The sequence below is a fragment of the Protopterus annectens genome, chromosome 12.part0, assembly GCF_019279795.1.
Source record: "Protopterus annectens isolate FY-2018-M chromosome 12.part0, PAN1.0, whole genome shotgun sequence".
Taxonomy (NCBI): domain Eukaryota; kingdom Metazoa; phylum Chordata; order Ceratodontiformes; family Protopteridae; genus Protopterus; species Protopterus annectens.
Genome location: NC_056746.1, coordinates 814,054,404 through 814,073,498, shown reverse-complemented (window position 1 = coordinate 814,073,498; position 19,095 = coordinate 814,054,404). Strand labels below are relative to the sequence as shown.

Below are 19,095 nucleotides of genomic sequence, written 5' to 3'. Positions count from 1 at the left end.
AAGATCTGTGTATTGGCCTGTGCATTGTTTATGAATGCAGTGACCCATCACTCTACGCAGAACAGTTTAACACAGCAATGCTGTATTTCATATTTCAAAGCCATTATTATTCCGAATGGGTGCATATATTAAAATTAGAAGAAAGTAATGCAGTTCTGATGGGTATGGAAAATCTAATGGACAGCACCAATAGAAATGCGTCTAATTAACTATACAAGCAAAACCATACACAAGCGTTAGTAAAGGATGCTGTGGCTGTCAACAGTGTAGACAGCTGCTCCAGCCATACTGTCACTGTCTGTGACAAAATCTGGTACATATCACTGCAACTGTCTGTGACATAAAGTCTGGTACAAACCAAGTGGGTGGCAACTTCTACACATTCAGTCCATGAATGGATGACTGCACCCACTGTGTCACAGTAGCAGGCCACACTGAATCCATTCTAGTAATATGACAACAATGTAACAACTTTTGAACAGCTGATTGTTCCAGTGGTTGCTGGTTCATCACTCAAAACACAGTTAACTTTCAGACTTGTTAACCAGTTCTTTCACAGCATGTTTCATAAGTCAGTCATCCAATTGAAGAATCTCAGAGTCTGAATTTGAATGAGCTGTGTGGAAGAGTTTTTTTTTTCTTTATTGCAACTTTCATGTAAGATACTTATCCTGTATGCAGTTAACTCATAGTGTTTGTATCCTTCTTGTTTTATTTTCAGTCATACCACTGAATTACTGTTGTAATTGTGCTTTGTTTGCATGGGGTATTTGTAAATTCATCTTAAACTCTAAGAGCTGTAAATTCTAATATTTTAGTGGTGAGTAAGTGGTTTGTACTGCTGACATATTTTTGTATTTGTTAACATGATTGTGTGCATACACAGTGGTTGTCACAGTTCAAATAATTCCTTGGAGTATACTCATACATTTTTTGTGTGTCCTACAACATCTAGTCAAACATCTAGTCAAAAAGCAAATGTCGCTGATTGAAAGACCTACTAATCCTCCATGTAAAGTTATTGAAGAAGACATAATAACTCTTCGGACAGATCTTCCTGAAGTCCATCAAACCAGTAAGTAAATTATTAACAAATGAACTGATTTGGCCTCACTGTTCATATCTGAGATACTGTATCGCAGTAGCTGAAATCTGAAAGGTTATGAGTAAGCATGAGTTTTATACCCAAAATAGCAAATAAAATGTCACCTAGAACTTGTTAAATCTTTTAAGAAATATGTGATTAATATGAGTTGGACAAGGTGAAAAAAAATAATGTTGTAAACACTTCTTTTCACCATTTTATGAGGAGCAGTCACTGTCATTTTTTGTGGGCCTTTACTTTACTTGGCATCTCACTGACCACAGCAGCTGTTTCACTGTAACAAAACTCCCACTCATTTATCAGTGTTGATTTGGGTGTTATAAGTGTGTGCATTTGGTAACAAAGGAGACACCTTCATTCAGTCAGGGACAGGTTTTGTACATGATTTTAAAGCTTTTTTGTTTGCAGTACAGGTTGTGTTGTTTATTTGGCTTCATGCAGTTATTCTGAATCTCTATTATGGTATATTATAGGGTACTTAATATAACGTGTGCCATTTACATAACCGACTTTTGATTCATTCAGTAGACAGGTCAACCACAGATGCATAAGGCCATGAGGTGTTAATGAGCTGCCTCCTGTAGTCCAGAGAGATACTAATGAGCTGTTACCTGTAGTCCAGAGTTTACTTCCCTCCTTTTGCATTTGCTTGCTGTGTCACTTAAAAAGAGAGTGCTCCTGGTTTGCATTTGAAAAGGGGTGTTTGTGCCCAGTGGGATTACCCAGTTAACAAATAATGTAAATAAATTGAAGTAAACTTATATCACTACAGTACAGCCTATAAAATGCCACACTGAATGCTGAATACAAGCGGTACCAATACCCCTATGCCTCCCTTCAGAACATTGGTGAATACACTCACCAGATACTTCAGCCTCTCTCATTTCACAAATTCTACTCATATTGCCATTCCAGACATACTGTCACTCTCCCAAATCTCACTCCCTATCCCAATTCATTTTTAAGGTGCAAGTGTTATTATTTTTTAAGGACTCTCCTTATCCCCCTATTTTCCTAACCAATTATTCCATTCCTCTCACAAGCTCCATATCTGTGCTTCTCCTGACTTTTGCAAACCACATCATACTCCACTCTTTCTTTCAGCACCCTAAACGTCAACAATTCTACCTCTTAGTTATTTTTTCCACTCCCTACCCTTCTTTCAACTGCCATGGTGCTTCCCTCCTTCAGCACCCTAAACAATTAAACATCTTAGGTCCACGGTATGTCATTCATATGCACCTCTGGCTCCACTTTCTGAATAGTGCTCCTCAAGTCTACCACCCTGACACAAGTCAGAACATGCAGTCAGTCTTCACCAGAGTAACTGCACCCTTCACTCCTTTCCAAGTCCCTCAGGAATAACATAGTACATGTCATCAGTGCACATACACACATCCCACAATGGATCTACCATTCCCAAACCTGGTCCCACCTCCTGTACTTCCTCAAAATCATTCTCCAGATACCCCCCCCTTTTTATACCCAACTTGCATGCAGTATATTAAAACTTCCCCCACTTCTCTATGTATCTTGGATTTGCCTTTTCCTCTTCTTCATTATCACCCTCCAGTAATCTCCTTTTCTAGCTGACCCCTTCCTCACCCTTTCTTGCTTCCTCTTTTGTGGTGCCTACTTTCCTTTCCAGTGTCTTTCATACACCAACCCACTTAGGCATATCTGTTCTGACACAAGCTTCCTCAAATGTCACAAACTCACCTGCTCCCTTCACCTCTAAAACACTGAATCACTCCTAATCCTTGGACTTTTCAGTGCTGGAAGTAACAAAACAAGGTAGACAATATCCAGACCTGCATGGCAGTTTGTGGCCTAGATTCCATGGCCATTTGTACAACTTGGCTAACATGTGATACCACTTTATTTATTTGTTAACAGGGATAGTCCATCTGAGCAATAGCCATTTTTCAGTGGAGGCCCGGGGAGAAAAGCTTCACAGTACAAGTAAACAAGAAAATTTACAAAATTGAAGATAAATACAATGAAAATGTTGCAATAAAACAGTTGAGCAAATGTAGATAAAGCTCCACAGTGCAATATAGTAAGAGGCATTATAACACTGAAGAAAAAACATAGCAAAGAAATATACAATAAAACATTTGAATGAATTTACATAACACATTGGGTTATCTTCAAAGGGTAATTGTACAATATAGAGCAGTTAAGTGAAGTATGGTAGTTGTGATAATCAGTGACCATTTTCTTAACTATAAAAATAATAAACCAGATTAGACCAGGTCTTAGAATAATTATGCCTCTGGTGTAAGAAGTTTCCAAAACAACTTGATTGCAACCTTTATTTGCACAGATTAGTTTTCCTCCAGACTGGATGTTAACTAATCATTCAAGCTCAATAAACTACATTTAAAAAACAGTAAAGGAATTGCTTCCCATATCAAGAAAAAAAACATACTACTGTGATGGGTAATGCCAGTCTATAACCAAAGGATATAGGTTATTTCAAGCACAAAGAAGTAAATTGTCTAGGCTTAAAATGGCCCACAAGGGTAGCTACTTAACATTTACCAATGAACCTATAAGTTCATAGATAAATACTAGGCTAGCTGACCTTGTGGGCTATATTAAGTTTAGCCAATTCCCTTTTGGTGCTCATTTGGTGTTAGATTGGCCTTACCCATCCCATGGTCCATAATTATATGTTGTCTCTAATAAGAATAACTGAAATCATGCAGTCAATGATTTGAAGGGACCCTTGAATGGGATAAAGCATTTAGGAGCTGTCACTGTCCATTATTACTGGAGTAAATTTTCTGTTTTCCATCCGTAGATCCCAGTTGTGCTTGAATATGGACAAGGATGAGCTTTGTTTTACATGAATGAGGAGTCTGTTCTGGAGCAGTGGTATCCTCTGTGAGATATACCTTTTCCTGCAAACTATTCTCTTGATGTTGCAGAAGAGGTTTAGATCCCTAGACCAAATATTCCTGATACCAGTTTACTTGCTGATATGCAGTTAATCCATCTTTACTGAGTTGGAGAATGCCTTGTATATTTAACACAGGGCACCTCTTAGCAGTCTGTAGATTACCAAGTGTAGTAACAGAGCTTTGAGTCAGTCCATGTAGGAAGTATTATTTAGGCCTTGTTATCCTTTTAGTAAGATACCCCTGTGGGTGTTCTAGTGGTTGCATATGTCTGGACAAATGTGGGCTGAGTAAAGTGGAACAGTTACATCCCTGGATCTAGACACAGTCCCTTTCTATGTAAGCTGTGCAGTATAGAAGGACTTTCTTATGACAATGGACACATGTTGGTCAAAAGTTAGGTCAATGTCCACATAAGTTCGGAAGTCCCAAACAGCTTTGTTAAGTCACAAACAGCTTTGTTAACTCTTAGAAGAGTGTACAGTAAACTAATCGAACACCTCTTCAGCCCATCTCTTCTAAGCTTTTGGGTTGTATAGCTGTCTCTCTTCATCTCTTGGAAAAATTGCTTGAGAAAGTAGCAGGGTTGCTAACTTTTCAGATCTCTAAAGTGGGATGTGGGGGCATGGTGAAACATATGGCACCATAGTGGGCTTGACCGAGAGTGTACTGTAATCGGGGATAGGGGGACAGGATACGCTACGGGGTTCAAGATGTTCTGTGGTGCATTTTATAGAATTTTTCCCTTTTTGATGGCCTGAGCAAAATTCATAATGAAGGAAAGAAATTATTTTAAGAAAGGAATAAAATATGCCCATGGTATAGTATTCAAGATAATGTTTTCCAATAATTTTAGAAGACAGGTACTTGAGAGAATACATAGACCAAGAGATATGCAGGGACAAGGAATGCCACCTCAAACCAAGCATGTTAGTACAGATGTGCTATCTGCAGTGTATACCACAGCAGTCCAAAGTAAGACCCAGTAACAGAAAGTTAGCACATGCCTGAGAAATGCAAGACATTCCTAGGCTCATTCTCTCTCCTTCAGGGCTGGTTTTAGGTGAAATGGCGCCCTGGGCAAATGGCTCCATGACACCTCCTTTCCATCTCCTGCCTTTCTTTTTCACAGACCTGTTATCCTTAGAAACACATTTTTTTCAGGACACTTTTATACTTCTTTAAAATAATGGACATTACCTGTAACTTGGAAATGCCGAGTAGATGTTTAAGAGAAGTAAGGGAACAATGATGCGTTACTGTTTAATTACTAGAAACAGAGATGTAAACTGGGCCAAGTCAGGTATTTGCTGGGTGTAAATCCATAAAGTTGGTAAATGAGCCAGTAATTATGGGGGACTCCAGTGCAATGCTACAAAGATTTTCTGTGATGTATTACCACGTGGGCACAATCACTTTTATGCTGTTGAGAGGTATGACTTTGTAAGTCAAATATTATATACATAATTGTTGCACAAACACTACTTTTGTTTGCTGTAAAGAGATATTGAAAAAAATTGTGGTAATGGTCTATGTAAAGTTAATGTCATATGGTGCATGTCAAAGGTACCTAAAACTGTGAGCATATAATTGCTTTGATGAAATATGAAATTAATTAAACTTTTTTTTAAAGTTTGCAGGTGTGCAGAGAGTGCAATTCAAAGTCTGACATCAGTATCAGATAATCTTATGAATGCAGAATCTACGAAAAACTTCACAGATAATGTAGTTACAGGAATTGAAGATACTCCTACAAGAAACCTGCTCCATAAATTTGCTCAATATGACCAGAGTGTTGTCCTGGAGAATAAGCTAAAACCTTATTTGCAAAATCATGTAGTAAAAACTTTATACAGGTATGGTAAATGTAGAAAGAGGTTCACATTTCCATTTGCCTACAAAGCATTGTGTCATACCAAAACCAGGAAAGGAATTAGGAATGTGTTTTATCCTCATCACAGCATTAACAGTTCACAAACAAGAACATTTAGAGGAATTAATAAAAGGGAAATATATAAAGATAGTCTGAAGACACGCCTGAAAACTTTTACTAGAGGGAAGCCCTGTGCAAAGAACTTCAAAGAGAAGTATAAACGTATGCAGTATACAGCTAGGCACACATGGAAGAGACAGTATAAATGTACAACCTGTGGGAAAAGTTTTACACATAAGGGTCATTTCACAGTTCATCAAAGATACCACAGTGGGGAGAAGCCATTTGAATGTGCAATCTGTGGCAACAATTTTACAGATAAGAGCAATCTTACAGCCCATGAAAAAATCCACACTGGAATTAAATCTTTTAAATGTAACTTGTGTGGCAAGAGTTTTACACAGAACAGATACCTGTCAGTTCACAAGAAAGCCCACATTGCAGAGAAACCATATAAATGTACTATATGTGGAAAGAGCTTCAAGAATAAGGATTACTTTATAGTCCATAGTAAAATCCACACTGGGGAGAAACAATATAAATGTGCCATATGTGACAAGAACTTTACAGTGAGGGGCAGTCTTACACTCCATGAAAAAATCCATGCTGGAATTAAATCCTACAAATGTGCTATATGTGGCAAGAGTTTTACACAGAAAGGTCAGTTCACAATCCATGAGAGAAGCCATAGTGGAGACAAGCCATTTAAATGTCTCACTTGTGGCAAGAATTTTACTTCGAAGCACACACTAACAGTTCATGAGAAAATCCACACTGGAAATAAATCATATAAATGTATTATATGTGGCAAGAGTTTTACACAACACAGTCAACTATCAGTTCATAAGAAAATCCACAGTGGAATTAAAGCCTATAAATGTGGTGTATGTGGCAAGAGTTTTACTACAAAGTATAGCCTTACAGTCCATGATAATACCCACAGTGGGAATAAATCCTATACATGTGGCATATGTGGCAAAATGTTTGCACAGAAAAGTCAACTTACAATCCACAAAAGAAACCACAGTGGAGAGAAGCCATATAAATGTGACACATGTGGTAAGAATTTTACATCAAAACACAGCCTTACAGTTCATGAGAGAATCCATAGTGGAATTAAAGCCCATGAATGTTCCACATGTAGCAAGAGTTTTACTATGAAGTGCAATCTTACAGTCCATGAAAAAATACACAGTGGAATTAAATCCTATAAATGTGCCGTGTGTGGCAAGAGTTTTATACAGAAGGGTCACCTTACAGTCCATGAGAAAACCCATATTGGAAAGATTGAAACAGTTCTGATTTCATGAAATATACATTTATTGCATTCCATTCCTGAGTGTTTTACAATAGTGGCTGAGCGTAAGAAAGGCATAATAATTTGGTAAGAGTGTTGCAGTGGGGATTGTACAATATAGAAGTAGCTGAAAAGCACTAGAAACATGAACTATAAAGCTTTATCAACAATGATACATTTCGGGTCATATAGGAAAACCCAGTGCCAACAGTTCAAAAAAATGGATGAAAGAAAATCATATGTAGTAGTCCAAGATAAAGCAGTATTAGTCTTCAAAATTACTACACCCAGCAAACATAGTGTTTTACTTACCAAGAGACACAATGTCATCAGGATTTGCAAGCAGAAGTTAGAGCAATGTGGAAGAAAACTACCTAGACAGTTCCAATAGTAGTAGGAACAAAAGAACTAATAAAAATGTACTTTTTAACTTAAATTTGGTACCAATACATGCAACCACATATGAAATGAAGAAGGAATGTCTAGGTACATTGAAATGCTTAGAAGAGCACTCTTGGCTAACATCAAAGACTGAATCAATACTAATTTCATAAACTTCAATTATGCTCTGACTTAGGAAAGGGGTACACTGACATCAAGGTATGTAAAAAATATAAACGTTTAGAGAAATTTAACAAAAAGATTAAAGTAATACTGATTTCATGAAAGATAACTATGACCCAACTTAGAAGTTGGTTCCATTCCTGGTGTACCTTTAATAAAAGACAAACATGCTGGCAATTTAAAAGCAGAAGTCATATAAATTTTCAGCTTGTGGCAAGAGTTGTACAGTGAAGCACAGCTTTGCCATCGACTGCGGGTGTGGCAGACTTTGCAAAAAAGAGACTGATATAAAATTGTAATGTGTTGAAAAAGCAAGTGGTTAAAAAGGCAGCAACTTGAAACTAAAGTGACTGACAAGCTGAGAAGTCAAGGTTTCAGTGTAGTCCTTCAAATAAAGATGAAAAAATTATTAAATACTCAAGGCATGACTGGAGTGAGTCAAACAAGATAGTATTAATAGAGATGAGCCTCAAAACAAAATTTCAAAACCTTTACCAGGAGAATTTGTTGAAAAACCAGTTAGGTTTATGTAAAAAGGTAAAGAGCAGGAAACCAGTCAGAAAAGGTCTCCACTGTGAACAGAATACTGTAAGCACACTTTTTAACTTAACAGAAATGAATAGATATGTTAATTTACATTACAGAAGAAAACTACAAAGATATACAAAACACAATGTTGGAAGATGAATACCATAACTGGAACTGTTAAGAAAAATTACAGTAATGTAACACACTGGTTAAGATCATCACCTTTTAGACACAAGGTGCAGGGTTTGAGTCTTAGCTTAGGTAATTAAAATGGCCCTTCAAACCAGCTAGCCTAGTACTTAAGAACTACTATGTTGTCACCCCCCCCCAAAAAAAAGTTATTTTTCTTTTATACTTTCTTTGTATTTTGATAAAGCTGTATTGCCCAGTTGACCAGTGGGCTTTTGATCATATTTTTTCTTACACAGAAATTTGTAGTACTAGTGTTTGGTGCTGTAATGTAAGAATCAAAATAGAATACAGTTACTCACAACAGGATGTGCTATTAGTATCAGAGGGTCTGTGTACAGAAATGGACATTAATGGGGCAAGATTGCTGCGCTGAAATAAATGTTGCAATGTGTAGGTAACTGAGAAGCAGTGGAAACATGAACCACAAGGATTTACTGAAAATGAAGAGATAAGGTCTGCATGGGATTATGCAGTACCAACTGCTATGTGTGCAGAAACAAGAAATTGTGTAATTGAGGAAAATAGGAGAGAAGTAGCCTTAATTATTGAAATAGCGATGTGCAGTGACTTCTAATGCATATTAAGAGTCAAAACCTATGAAAGTATCTAGATGTGCAGACACTAGAGCAATGTGGGACAAAAATATCCATCTAGGTCCAGCAGTATGGCCAGACTTAGGAACGGAGTCTGTTCCTGCCACAGAATTCAAAATTCTAAATGTTTCAAGAAATGTAAGGAAAGGATCATTCTTTATAATAGCAGTCACACCTTTATAAAATGTTAAGCTGTATGAGCATAAGTTAGAGCAACATAAAACAATGCTCAGTTTCAGTAATAGTGGGACAAATCGGGATAACAAAAAATAATTTGCAATCATATTTATATATACAGTAAATACATGTGCTCTTCCTATTTATTACAGAGGGAGTAGATTGTGGGTACTGAGGAAAGTGTTCATTGCAGACATCAAAGATTGGCACAGTACTTATGAAATTAACTGTGTCTTGACACTAAAACAGAATGTATTCCCACTGTGTCATTGAAAAAGCTGTAAACATCAAAAAGAATTATGAAGCCAAGTAAGTATGGCCAAATTTTGTAAAGAACAGTTTTACATTTCATGAAGAAAAAGATCTCACAGTGTTCTGCACTAAAGGATGATATTTATATACAAGTTTGAGTAAGTTTATTGCAGCTGAATTCATCAGTCTCAGGTGGGTACCCTCATATAGTGGACCCTATTGTGTATAGAATCTGAAATGACACTTACCTTTCTGTGAGACATGAAAAACATGTATGATAATGTAACACAAAAAAATGGAGACTGGCTGCACAGTTCCTAGGATTAAAACATACCCATACCTGGCATAGGCCCTGGAGCCAGGGCATAAAAAGGTAGCAGTGAATATGTTTATAGTTAAGTGCTATGCCAGCTGCCCTTGCAGGCAAATATAATCTAAAGACCGACCGCAGTTGAACAAGATTGAGCCATGTGTCAGTACACCCCTGGGGAGATGGGAAAAATAATCTGACAATCAGGAAGCTTAGAGACAGTAAAGTGGACATTTAGGGATAAAAAATTGCTTTGTATTTGGTACATGACAAACCCAGAAATTCCATGAAGACTATGCACAGCAAGTGTCACAAATACATTTAAAAGAGAGAAATGCTGCATCAAAAAAAAAAAAAAACTATCTGAAGCTATAGTTAAAAATGTAATATAATTAATAAAAAATAAACACAAAACAATATCAAGACAAATAAATACTGGTTCATCTGAAAAAAATGTGTGAGCAAGAAAGTGTTGCAAGGGAAAGAACTCCAAAGTACAAAAATAAGAAGCGTGTAAATGGGAAAACAAAAAGAAACTTAAAGGTAAAGCATATATTAAAAAAAGGAAATATGTAACCAATATGACCATTGAAACTTCAAAGATATTTGAATATGTATACAAAGGAGGGCACTCATACATACCTAATTTTATAAAGAAGGGAATAACAACACAAAACTTAAATATATTTAAAAGCAAACAGTTCCTTAGTCTGGCAGTTAGTGCAGAGAACTAAAACTCATAGTGATTAATGGACTGCTTCCTTTACCCCAGGGTACAGGGTTTGAGTCTTTCTACCTTGATTTGCCTACTGTTTGACTCCATCCAGACTTTAACCAGACAGTGATCCTGGATTCCCTATGAAAAGAGATTATTTGTCCATTGGTCTTACACAGTTACCACAGCACAAGTTCAAACCAAGAAACAGTTGTAGCTTGTAAAAACTTTAATAAAACTTACAAATGTGCAGAGTGCATGCAGCTCATGTGTATATATACTTATAAATGTTGCATGGGTAATTTGTATGTTTTAGGAAGTTATATAATTGTTACATGATGAAAGAGTTTTAATTTTTCAGATTTTATTGGCTATGAATGTCATGTGATCACTGTCATTTGATATAGAAATAGCTGTTAGAACACATATGTCTTTGCACTGAAGAAGGGCTGTACCCAAAAACTGTTTGCTCTGCACATTTGTACGTTTTATTCAAGTTTTTACAAGCTATAAGCATTTCTTGGTTTGAACTTTTGCTGTGGTTTGTGGAATTAATATCAGACCCCGTTTATTGCGGGAACATGTCCTTTTGCTTGCTTATACAGTCACCAAACAGATTTTAAAAAGTTTATATTGATACTGAGGTGATAAACCAGCTTTGAGTCACAAGTTTCAATGTGAAGCCTTGTATACAGAAAAGTTTTCAACATAATAATTCAGTATATGCTCAAGAAATGGCACAAACAAAGCAGGACAGTTTTACTGAAGATATGCCACAAATCACAATTTCAGAACCTCCTTCAGGAAAACTAGTTGAAAACTTAGCATTATGCACGTGGGTAAACAGCAGGAAACAGACATCAAGTAAATTAATTCTCAGCCAAGAACACAGTATTTTTTTTGGGGGGGGGTCTGTTTTTTGACGAAACTGTATTGTCATATTGATTTATGTAGTTTTGGCCATATTGTTTCTGTACAGAGCTATTAGAGATACTAGATTTTGATGCTTTGACATGAATCTCAGAATAAGAAATTTGCGTTTTTTGGTTATGATTTTCTTATGGACAAGGACCTATATACTGAAGCACACACACTTGGTGTATACATTCTTTTAGCCAAGAGAAAGACACTATTTGAAGTGTATAACAGTGTTAGAAGATTTATAAAACAGATGAACACAGTAAATTAAACAGTTAAAAGAGATCCATATGATGTATTCTGACAGAATTACAATACTGTGCAACTAAACACAGTAAAAGGCAAACTGCTGTGTGGAGATATATATAATGGCAAAGGAAAGTAACACAGAGGAAGCACTATGAAAATGTTAGAAAAACACGTAAAACAAGAAAATAGATATGTCACTGCTAGAAAAAGGTACAAGATCACTGAAGATTATTTTTTTTAATTGATTTTTCAATAACAATCATTTGAACAACAAAATATGATTAAACTATGTACAAATTTTACAAAGGCCTCAAGCAGTGTATAAGGAAAAAAAAAGAAGGAAAATAAAGAGTACAACAAGTTATATAAACTGTAAAGTAGGGTACAATATTCATTCATTCATACTTTCAATATGACTAATTAGATGAAAACATATCTGAATTCAATGACTGAATAAGAGATATAACTTTTGTCCAAGGGTTTTTAGTCCATTTTCTTGGGTATATTCTTGATTCTTTAGCTTTTATTTCCATTGACACTACTTCAACCAAAAGAGTCTTGTAAAGTTGGAATGAAGGATGACTTCCATCTTCTTGTAATACATTTTTTGGCTACTGCTAGAATTGTCCAAAGACGATATTTATTTTTGTTATTCAATACAATAGATTCATTTACATTCAAAAGAATTAAAAGTTTTGATAATATAAAGGAATCAGTAAAGATGGCTTGGGGAAAATTTTCAATATCATTCCAAAATTTCTTAATGTTAGAACAATCATAAAAGATGTGAGACCAATCGGCCTTACATTCCAAAGAGCATCTCCAACATATCACCTGTTCAGAGGAGTTAAATTTAGCAATTTTATTAGGAGTGTAAAAACCTCTATGCCAACATTTCCAGGAAAAAATCTCCCATATTTGTAAATTAGAGGTTAATTTAAGAGAGTGTAAAATTTTTGATATATTCATAGGAGACAGGGACAGTGTACAATCTCTAGTAACAAAATCCCAAAAATTCTGATTAGGAGTAGTTTTATAAGTAATAATTTTATAAATATTTGAGATTTTTTCCAATTAAGTTCACCATGCAGTGTTTCATGCATAAGAATTATAAATTTGGGCAATGAGCTATAGGAAGAACTCTGTATTGTTCTGCACAAATCTTGAGTGAATGGAAATAGACCATTGAGAAGTAGCCAGTCTGATGATGGTAGATCATACTCTTTGATCAAATTTTGAGCATCTAGTGCAACTCGGTTCTTTGTGCAATGATACCAGCATGTACATTTTTTTTTCTTTCCCAGTAGCTGAGTGTATCTAAGCTAATATTATCAAAAAAGTTTTTTTGTAGTTTTAAAGGGGAATAGAAGCTGGATCCATAGTTTAATGTCAATATTGTTATTTACTGAACTTCTAAATGTCTTATAGATATGATTTAAATAATCTAGATTAGTAAATTTAATAGTATTATGTATATTGATACTGAGTACATACCAAAGTTTGTTAGTTAATTTGGTTAATTGTAATTTTTTTATTAGTTTATTTTCATTTAAGATAATATTTGTATGTAACAATTTCCAAGCTGAAGAATATTTTGGGTCTATCCAATTTAATATTGTTTTGAGGTTAGAAGCTTTAATGTAGGATTCTAAATCTGGGAAATTTATTCCTGCAAGTTCCCATGGGCTAATATGATTAGTTAGAGCTATCCTATGCTTTTTAGGGTACCATCAAAATTTTAATAGAGTTTTATTTCTTTTAAAATATTTTTGCTGGGTAATATAGAGATAGAAAGAGCTATGTAATTTATTTTTGGCAATAAGATCATTTTAATTAATTGTAATCTGTCTTCAAATTTTAGATGTAATTTATTCCATTCCTCTGTGAAAATTTTTAATGTGTTTATAATGTTTTTATAGTTTGTGTTTAAAGTTAGGTCAATATTTTCGCATAGGTCAATCCCTAGGTACTTCAGTGAAGAAACCTGCTTCCCAATTATTTCATTAGTAGCCAAATTAGTATTATCATTAAGATTTTTTTTATTTAGAAGCATGTGGTTAGATTTAGATCTACTGATTTTTAGGCCAGAAATATAATAAAATGTTTGACTAGTAAATCTAATTCCTGTAAGGATTCTTCAGAGTTTATTAAAGTAAGTAAGATATCATCTGCAGATAACATTATTTTGGAATTAAAATTATTATTTATATTTAGGCCTATAATTTTAGGATCAGATTGAATTTCCAAAGAAAGGGGTTCTGTTGCTAAAATGAGTAGAATCGGAGACATTGGGCATCCCTGTTTAGTACCTTTAGTAATTTTGATAGGTTCTGACATAAATGGACCTAATTTTACATATGCTAAATTGTTATAATAAACATTTTTTATAAAAGTAATAAATTGAGTAGGGAATTTGTATGATTTAAGAATTTTAAAAAGATATTTCCAGTTTAATGAATCAAAGGCCTCAATATCAAGAGTGATTATAGCAACCTCTTGATTATCCCTATTTAAGATATCTATGGTAGTTATAATTCTTTGATTATCTTGAGTATGTCTATTATAAATAAATCCCATTTGATCTTCTGAGATGAGATGGGTTAACGATTTCTTAAATCTGTTAACTAGAATAGACATTCATAATTTATAGTTATTATTAATCAGAGAAATTGGCCTATATGATTTGCACATATGAGAATCTTTATTTTCTTTTAGTATGGGAGTAATTAAATGAGTATTTCCACAAGGGTGGAATTATACCTTGTAAATAAGATTCATTCAGGGCTTTGTGTAAGAGTGAGATAGTGGAGTATGGTAAAAGCTTATATATTTCATTAATAATACCATCTATGCCCGGTGATTTATTGTTTTTGCTTTCTTTAATTTTTTCATTAAATTTCCTTTACAGAGATTTGTTTCTGAATCTCATTAATCAAACTCTCTGGTAGACTTTTAAATTCTGGGAAGTCTAGACTGTGGCCTATGAATTCATGTTGAGAGTCATTGTTTTTGTATTGTTCCGAAAAGTGATACTTAAAGGCATCTAAGATATCACTAATATCAATAACTTTTTTATTATTTCTCCCTTCATGGAGTACATTTACAATGTTGTTTTCAATGGAGTTTCTTTTCACTCTCAGTGGTAGATTACACATATATTTTGGAGATATAGAGAGATAATTTAGTTTTAATTTTTCTAGGGCCAATTTGGTTTTATGAGTTAAAATGTCATTATATATTTTTTAAGGATTCAATTTCCTTTTTCTTGTGTGAAGTGATTTAAGTATTATCTTTATTAATTAATACAATTTGTTTTTGTATATTAGATGTTCAGACTCTCATTCCTTCATTTTATTATTAAACCATGCAATAATTTTGCCATATAGATGAGCTTTTAACAAATCCCAAAGAATTACTACATTTACTTCACTGGTTAGATTTGTATCTAAGAAAAAATCTCTCTCTATCAAGCCAAGGTTCAAACTGTTTCAATTTAGTAATATAAGCTGGTATTCTTTTTTTAAAATCTGTTTGAATATTAAAAATAAGTGCATTGTGATCAGACATAGAGTATGGGACTATTGCAAAGTGTGATATTTTTGTTTTTAGGTCTTGGGATATAAATATTTTATCAGTTCTGGTTTGAGTCCTGTATCTAAAATCACAGTGGGAAAATTCTAATGAATTATCATTTCTGAGATAAAATAAATCATATAGCTGTAAGTTATCCGTCCATTTTTTGAGAGTTTTCCCTATAGGAGTAATATGAAAAGGTCTCTTGTTAGTAGTTTCTGAGTCATTTAGTAAACAGTTGAAATCACCCCCTAAAATCAGGCCACCCTTAAAATTGTTAGTGATGAGTTCTAAGTGTTTTTTATTGTTGTTAGCCCAATTCCCGGGAACCAATAGGCATTGACCAGTGTTCAAATTCTGTTTCTAAATTTTATTATTGTCAGAAGTCCTTCTTTATCTTCATAATTATATAAGATCTGAGGGGAGATAACCCTTTTCTTCCATAATGTTAGAACACCTCTATTTTTTTTAGTGTATGAGGAGTTGGATAATCTTAGGTATTCATTTGGGTTCCAGCTAAAGCTATCATTTATTTTGAAATGGGTTTCTTGTAAAAATATTACTTGTGCTTTATTTAATTTCAAGTATTTTAATAGGTTGAATCTTTTCCCTGGACTATTTAAACCATTAACGTTTAAGGAAAGAAAAGTCAAGTCCATCTTTTTTGTTTAAAAGTTTAGTGTGTTAGTAAAATGTGATAGCAAACAATCATGATATTTAAAACTTGCTTACCCTTCTTGGAAAGAATTTATATTTTGATGACAAGTTGTTGATTCCCAATATAAAATATAATTTAATAACAGTATGGGGCCTAAAAAAAAAACATTTAAAACTAAACTTTTGATAAACAGTAAATCCATTAACTGACATGGAATGTAGAACATTCCTAATCTGACAGAATAAAAATATCCAATCAGATTAATCATCACTTCCAGAATTTTGAAACAAGTTTGCCCAACTTGAGGCTGCAGAGCATGTGTTATATGAAAGTCTATATATTAATTGATATGACAGAACAACAATATATTAGTATAATATACAGTTTGATTATAAACAGTGCAACTAAATTTCACTAATAAACTTTTGTTCAATTGTAGTATATATATATATATATATTCACTTCTATATGAATAATTATAGGATCAGATAAATAATATTTTGATAACGATCATGTATAAGTAGAATTATCTATTAAAGGGCTCAAAGAACATCTGATTACAAAAATAATTCCATTAATTTAAAGATGGATAAACAATAACAGGGTTAACCAGAATGATTCAATAAATTAGTAGATCAGCATTCAAGTATTTATAGTAGAAGATATATGTAATTAATTACTAAAGCATTTCCCCTACTATGAGGTATTATATGATTGATACTCCCCTATATAGTAATTTCCCATATTTCCCTACTGCTATCAGCTAGTAACAGTATTACAATAGCATAATCATGAGCAAAGACATATATTGTACATTTACAAATGGTGATGGTTATAGGAGGAGGTACTGCTCAAGCAATTCCTATCTATCTCAAACTCAGTAAGTTTAGATAACCATGGAGAGACTCCAACATTAATTAATAAACATCAATTTGCTTTCTAACAAATTATGTGTAGGTATATATCTGGTTAGGCACAGAGAAATCTGTACTTCCATAAAGTTTAAATATCACATCTTCTATTGCAGCAAGTTTCACTACTGTCTAGAGTTTATATATATATATATATATATATATATATACACACGTGTGTGTATATATATATATATATATATACACACACACACTGTGGCCACACACACGCCATGTACACACACACACACACACACACACACACACACACACACACACACACACACACACACACACATATATATATATATATATATTCCTTTCCCCTTTATTTATTCCCTCTTTCTATTTCCCTTCAACTTCCTTTTTAGCATTTGTCATTATATTTCTAAAGCATTAAGTTGAACATTTGAGCCCTGCACAATGAATCTCCCATTACTACATATTTGATCTTCAGTCTTTTACCAAAGTCAGACCTAGTGATCTAATTAGTTACAATATTACTGTGTCTATGTATAAATTTTTATTCTCAACATCGTAGTTATTGTCTTTTATATGTACGCATATATACACCTATTCATATGTACCCCTACACACACAAGCACACACACATATGTCTACATATCATTACACAACATATATGTTGATTTGCATTCCCTGTATTTTTTTTTTGTCAATAACAAAGACAGGCAGTGTATTTGAAAAAAGTTTGGGAATGGAATTAAAGGAAAAACTCACCATCTTAATGTGTTGTTCAATTATTTATTGCTGTATTAACAGTCAATCTCTTACTGATGAGTATATTAGAGTGTATTATTACAAACTCTGTTGTGTGTAACTAATAAGTCAGACTTATTTTCATTTAACTCCAGCTTCAATAAATGTTCAGAGAGTTCTAGAAACCACTCATCTAGCTAAATATCTATCCACCACTCTTTTTCATGACTATTGTGTATGAGAACAACATCATTACAATCCCAGAAGGCATGGACTGGTCACCATCTATAACCCTTAAAAGATCACCCGAGAAAAATAACTGGATTGATGTAAGAAAGAAGAAAATGAAAACTGGAGCTGAAAATACTGGGCTTCCTAATTCTCTCAAAGGTCAAGCTAAATCATAAATGTTTATGGAAACCTAAAGTAGTATGTATCATTACCTTACTTGTCTTGTATAACTCTTCATTTATTTAACCAGTGAAGCTTGCAATCTAAAATTAATATTACTATATTCTTATTAGATACAACTGCTAGTGATACCTAGGATGTAAAGTTAGTTGGATCCTACACACATATGTTTATTTCTTTCTTGAATTGTCTCTTCCTTTTCCTTTTTTTTTATTAGGGGAGGGAGAGGGGAAAGAGGGAGGGAAATGAGAAAAAAAAGGGGAAGGATTAATTTACTGTCTGTTTAATCAGAAACCTGAAATAGATAATATCAGAACTTGATTGTATGTATATATTGTAAAGAACACTTGTTTTTTCAAGCATTCTGTCAGTATATGATTTAAAAATGACACAATTTCTTTTCCCTGATCTTGTTTCCAGCTTAGTGTTTTAACATTCTAAACTGTCATTTGTTTTTTTCGTGAAACAGTAACCTCGTGTGCTACTTTGAATTGAAAAGCAGTTTCTTTTTCTCTGTATCCAAGTGCTCTCGCGGTTGTCTGTAAACTGAACTTCGTATAGCATTAAGAAATTTGTTTGGGTACTGTATTAGAACTCCGTGGTCAGCTGTGTGAGTGACGCTGAAGTGTAACGGAGATCTCCTTTGCCTGTGTTATTGCTTCAGCAGCTTGAAAGTTGTCTGGAATATAAAGTACACAAGACATTTGATTAAATGTTAATAATTAGTAGAAATACAAATTTGTTCTAAATAAAAATAAAATCTGCTAGTAACTGATCTGTATAGCAACCAAGGTGGGATTATGTAAATTATGATGACATCATCATTGCATTTCAAATCCCATCAAGTGTTTGGGGAAGTTAGCAGGTCAAAAAATAAATAAATTGACTTTCCATAACATGATACTAATAGTTAAACACATCACTACCCTGTTTTATATACAAACATCTGCATACAATTAAACGAAAGTATTCTATAAATAGTAGGAAGGAAAGAGAAAAAGAACTTTCTGTTGAACAGATGATTGATTACAATTGTCACCACTTATAAACACTGATCACTAATGGCAAATATAGCTTAGAAATAAGCAA

At 33.9% G+C, this 19,095-nt stretch overlaps 1 protein-coding gene across 1 annotated transcript in view; it reads left to right on the top strand.

The window, feature by feature from the left end:
* Nucleotides 1-17,080, top strand: part of LOC122816815 (zinc finger protein 2 homolog) — a 258,703-nt gene extending 241,623 nt beyond the window's left edge. Inside the window, exons 4-5 of the mRNA XM_044089857.1 lie at nucleotides 956-1,075; nucleotides 5,642-17,080. Of these exons, the coding sequence (XP_043945792.1) occupies nucleotides 956-1,075; nucleotides 5,642-7,251 (1,730 nt within the window). The 3' untranslated portion in view covers nucleotides 7,252-17,080. The remainder of the gene's footprint in view (nucleotides 1-955; nucleotides 1,076-5,641) is intronic.
* Nucleotides 17,081-19,095: the final 2,015 nt, after the last annotated feature.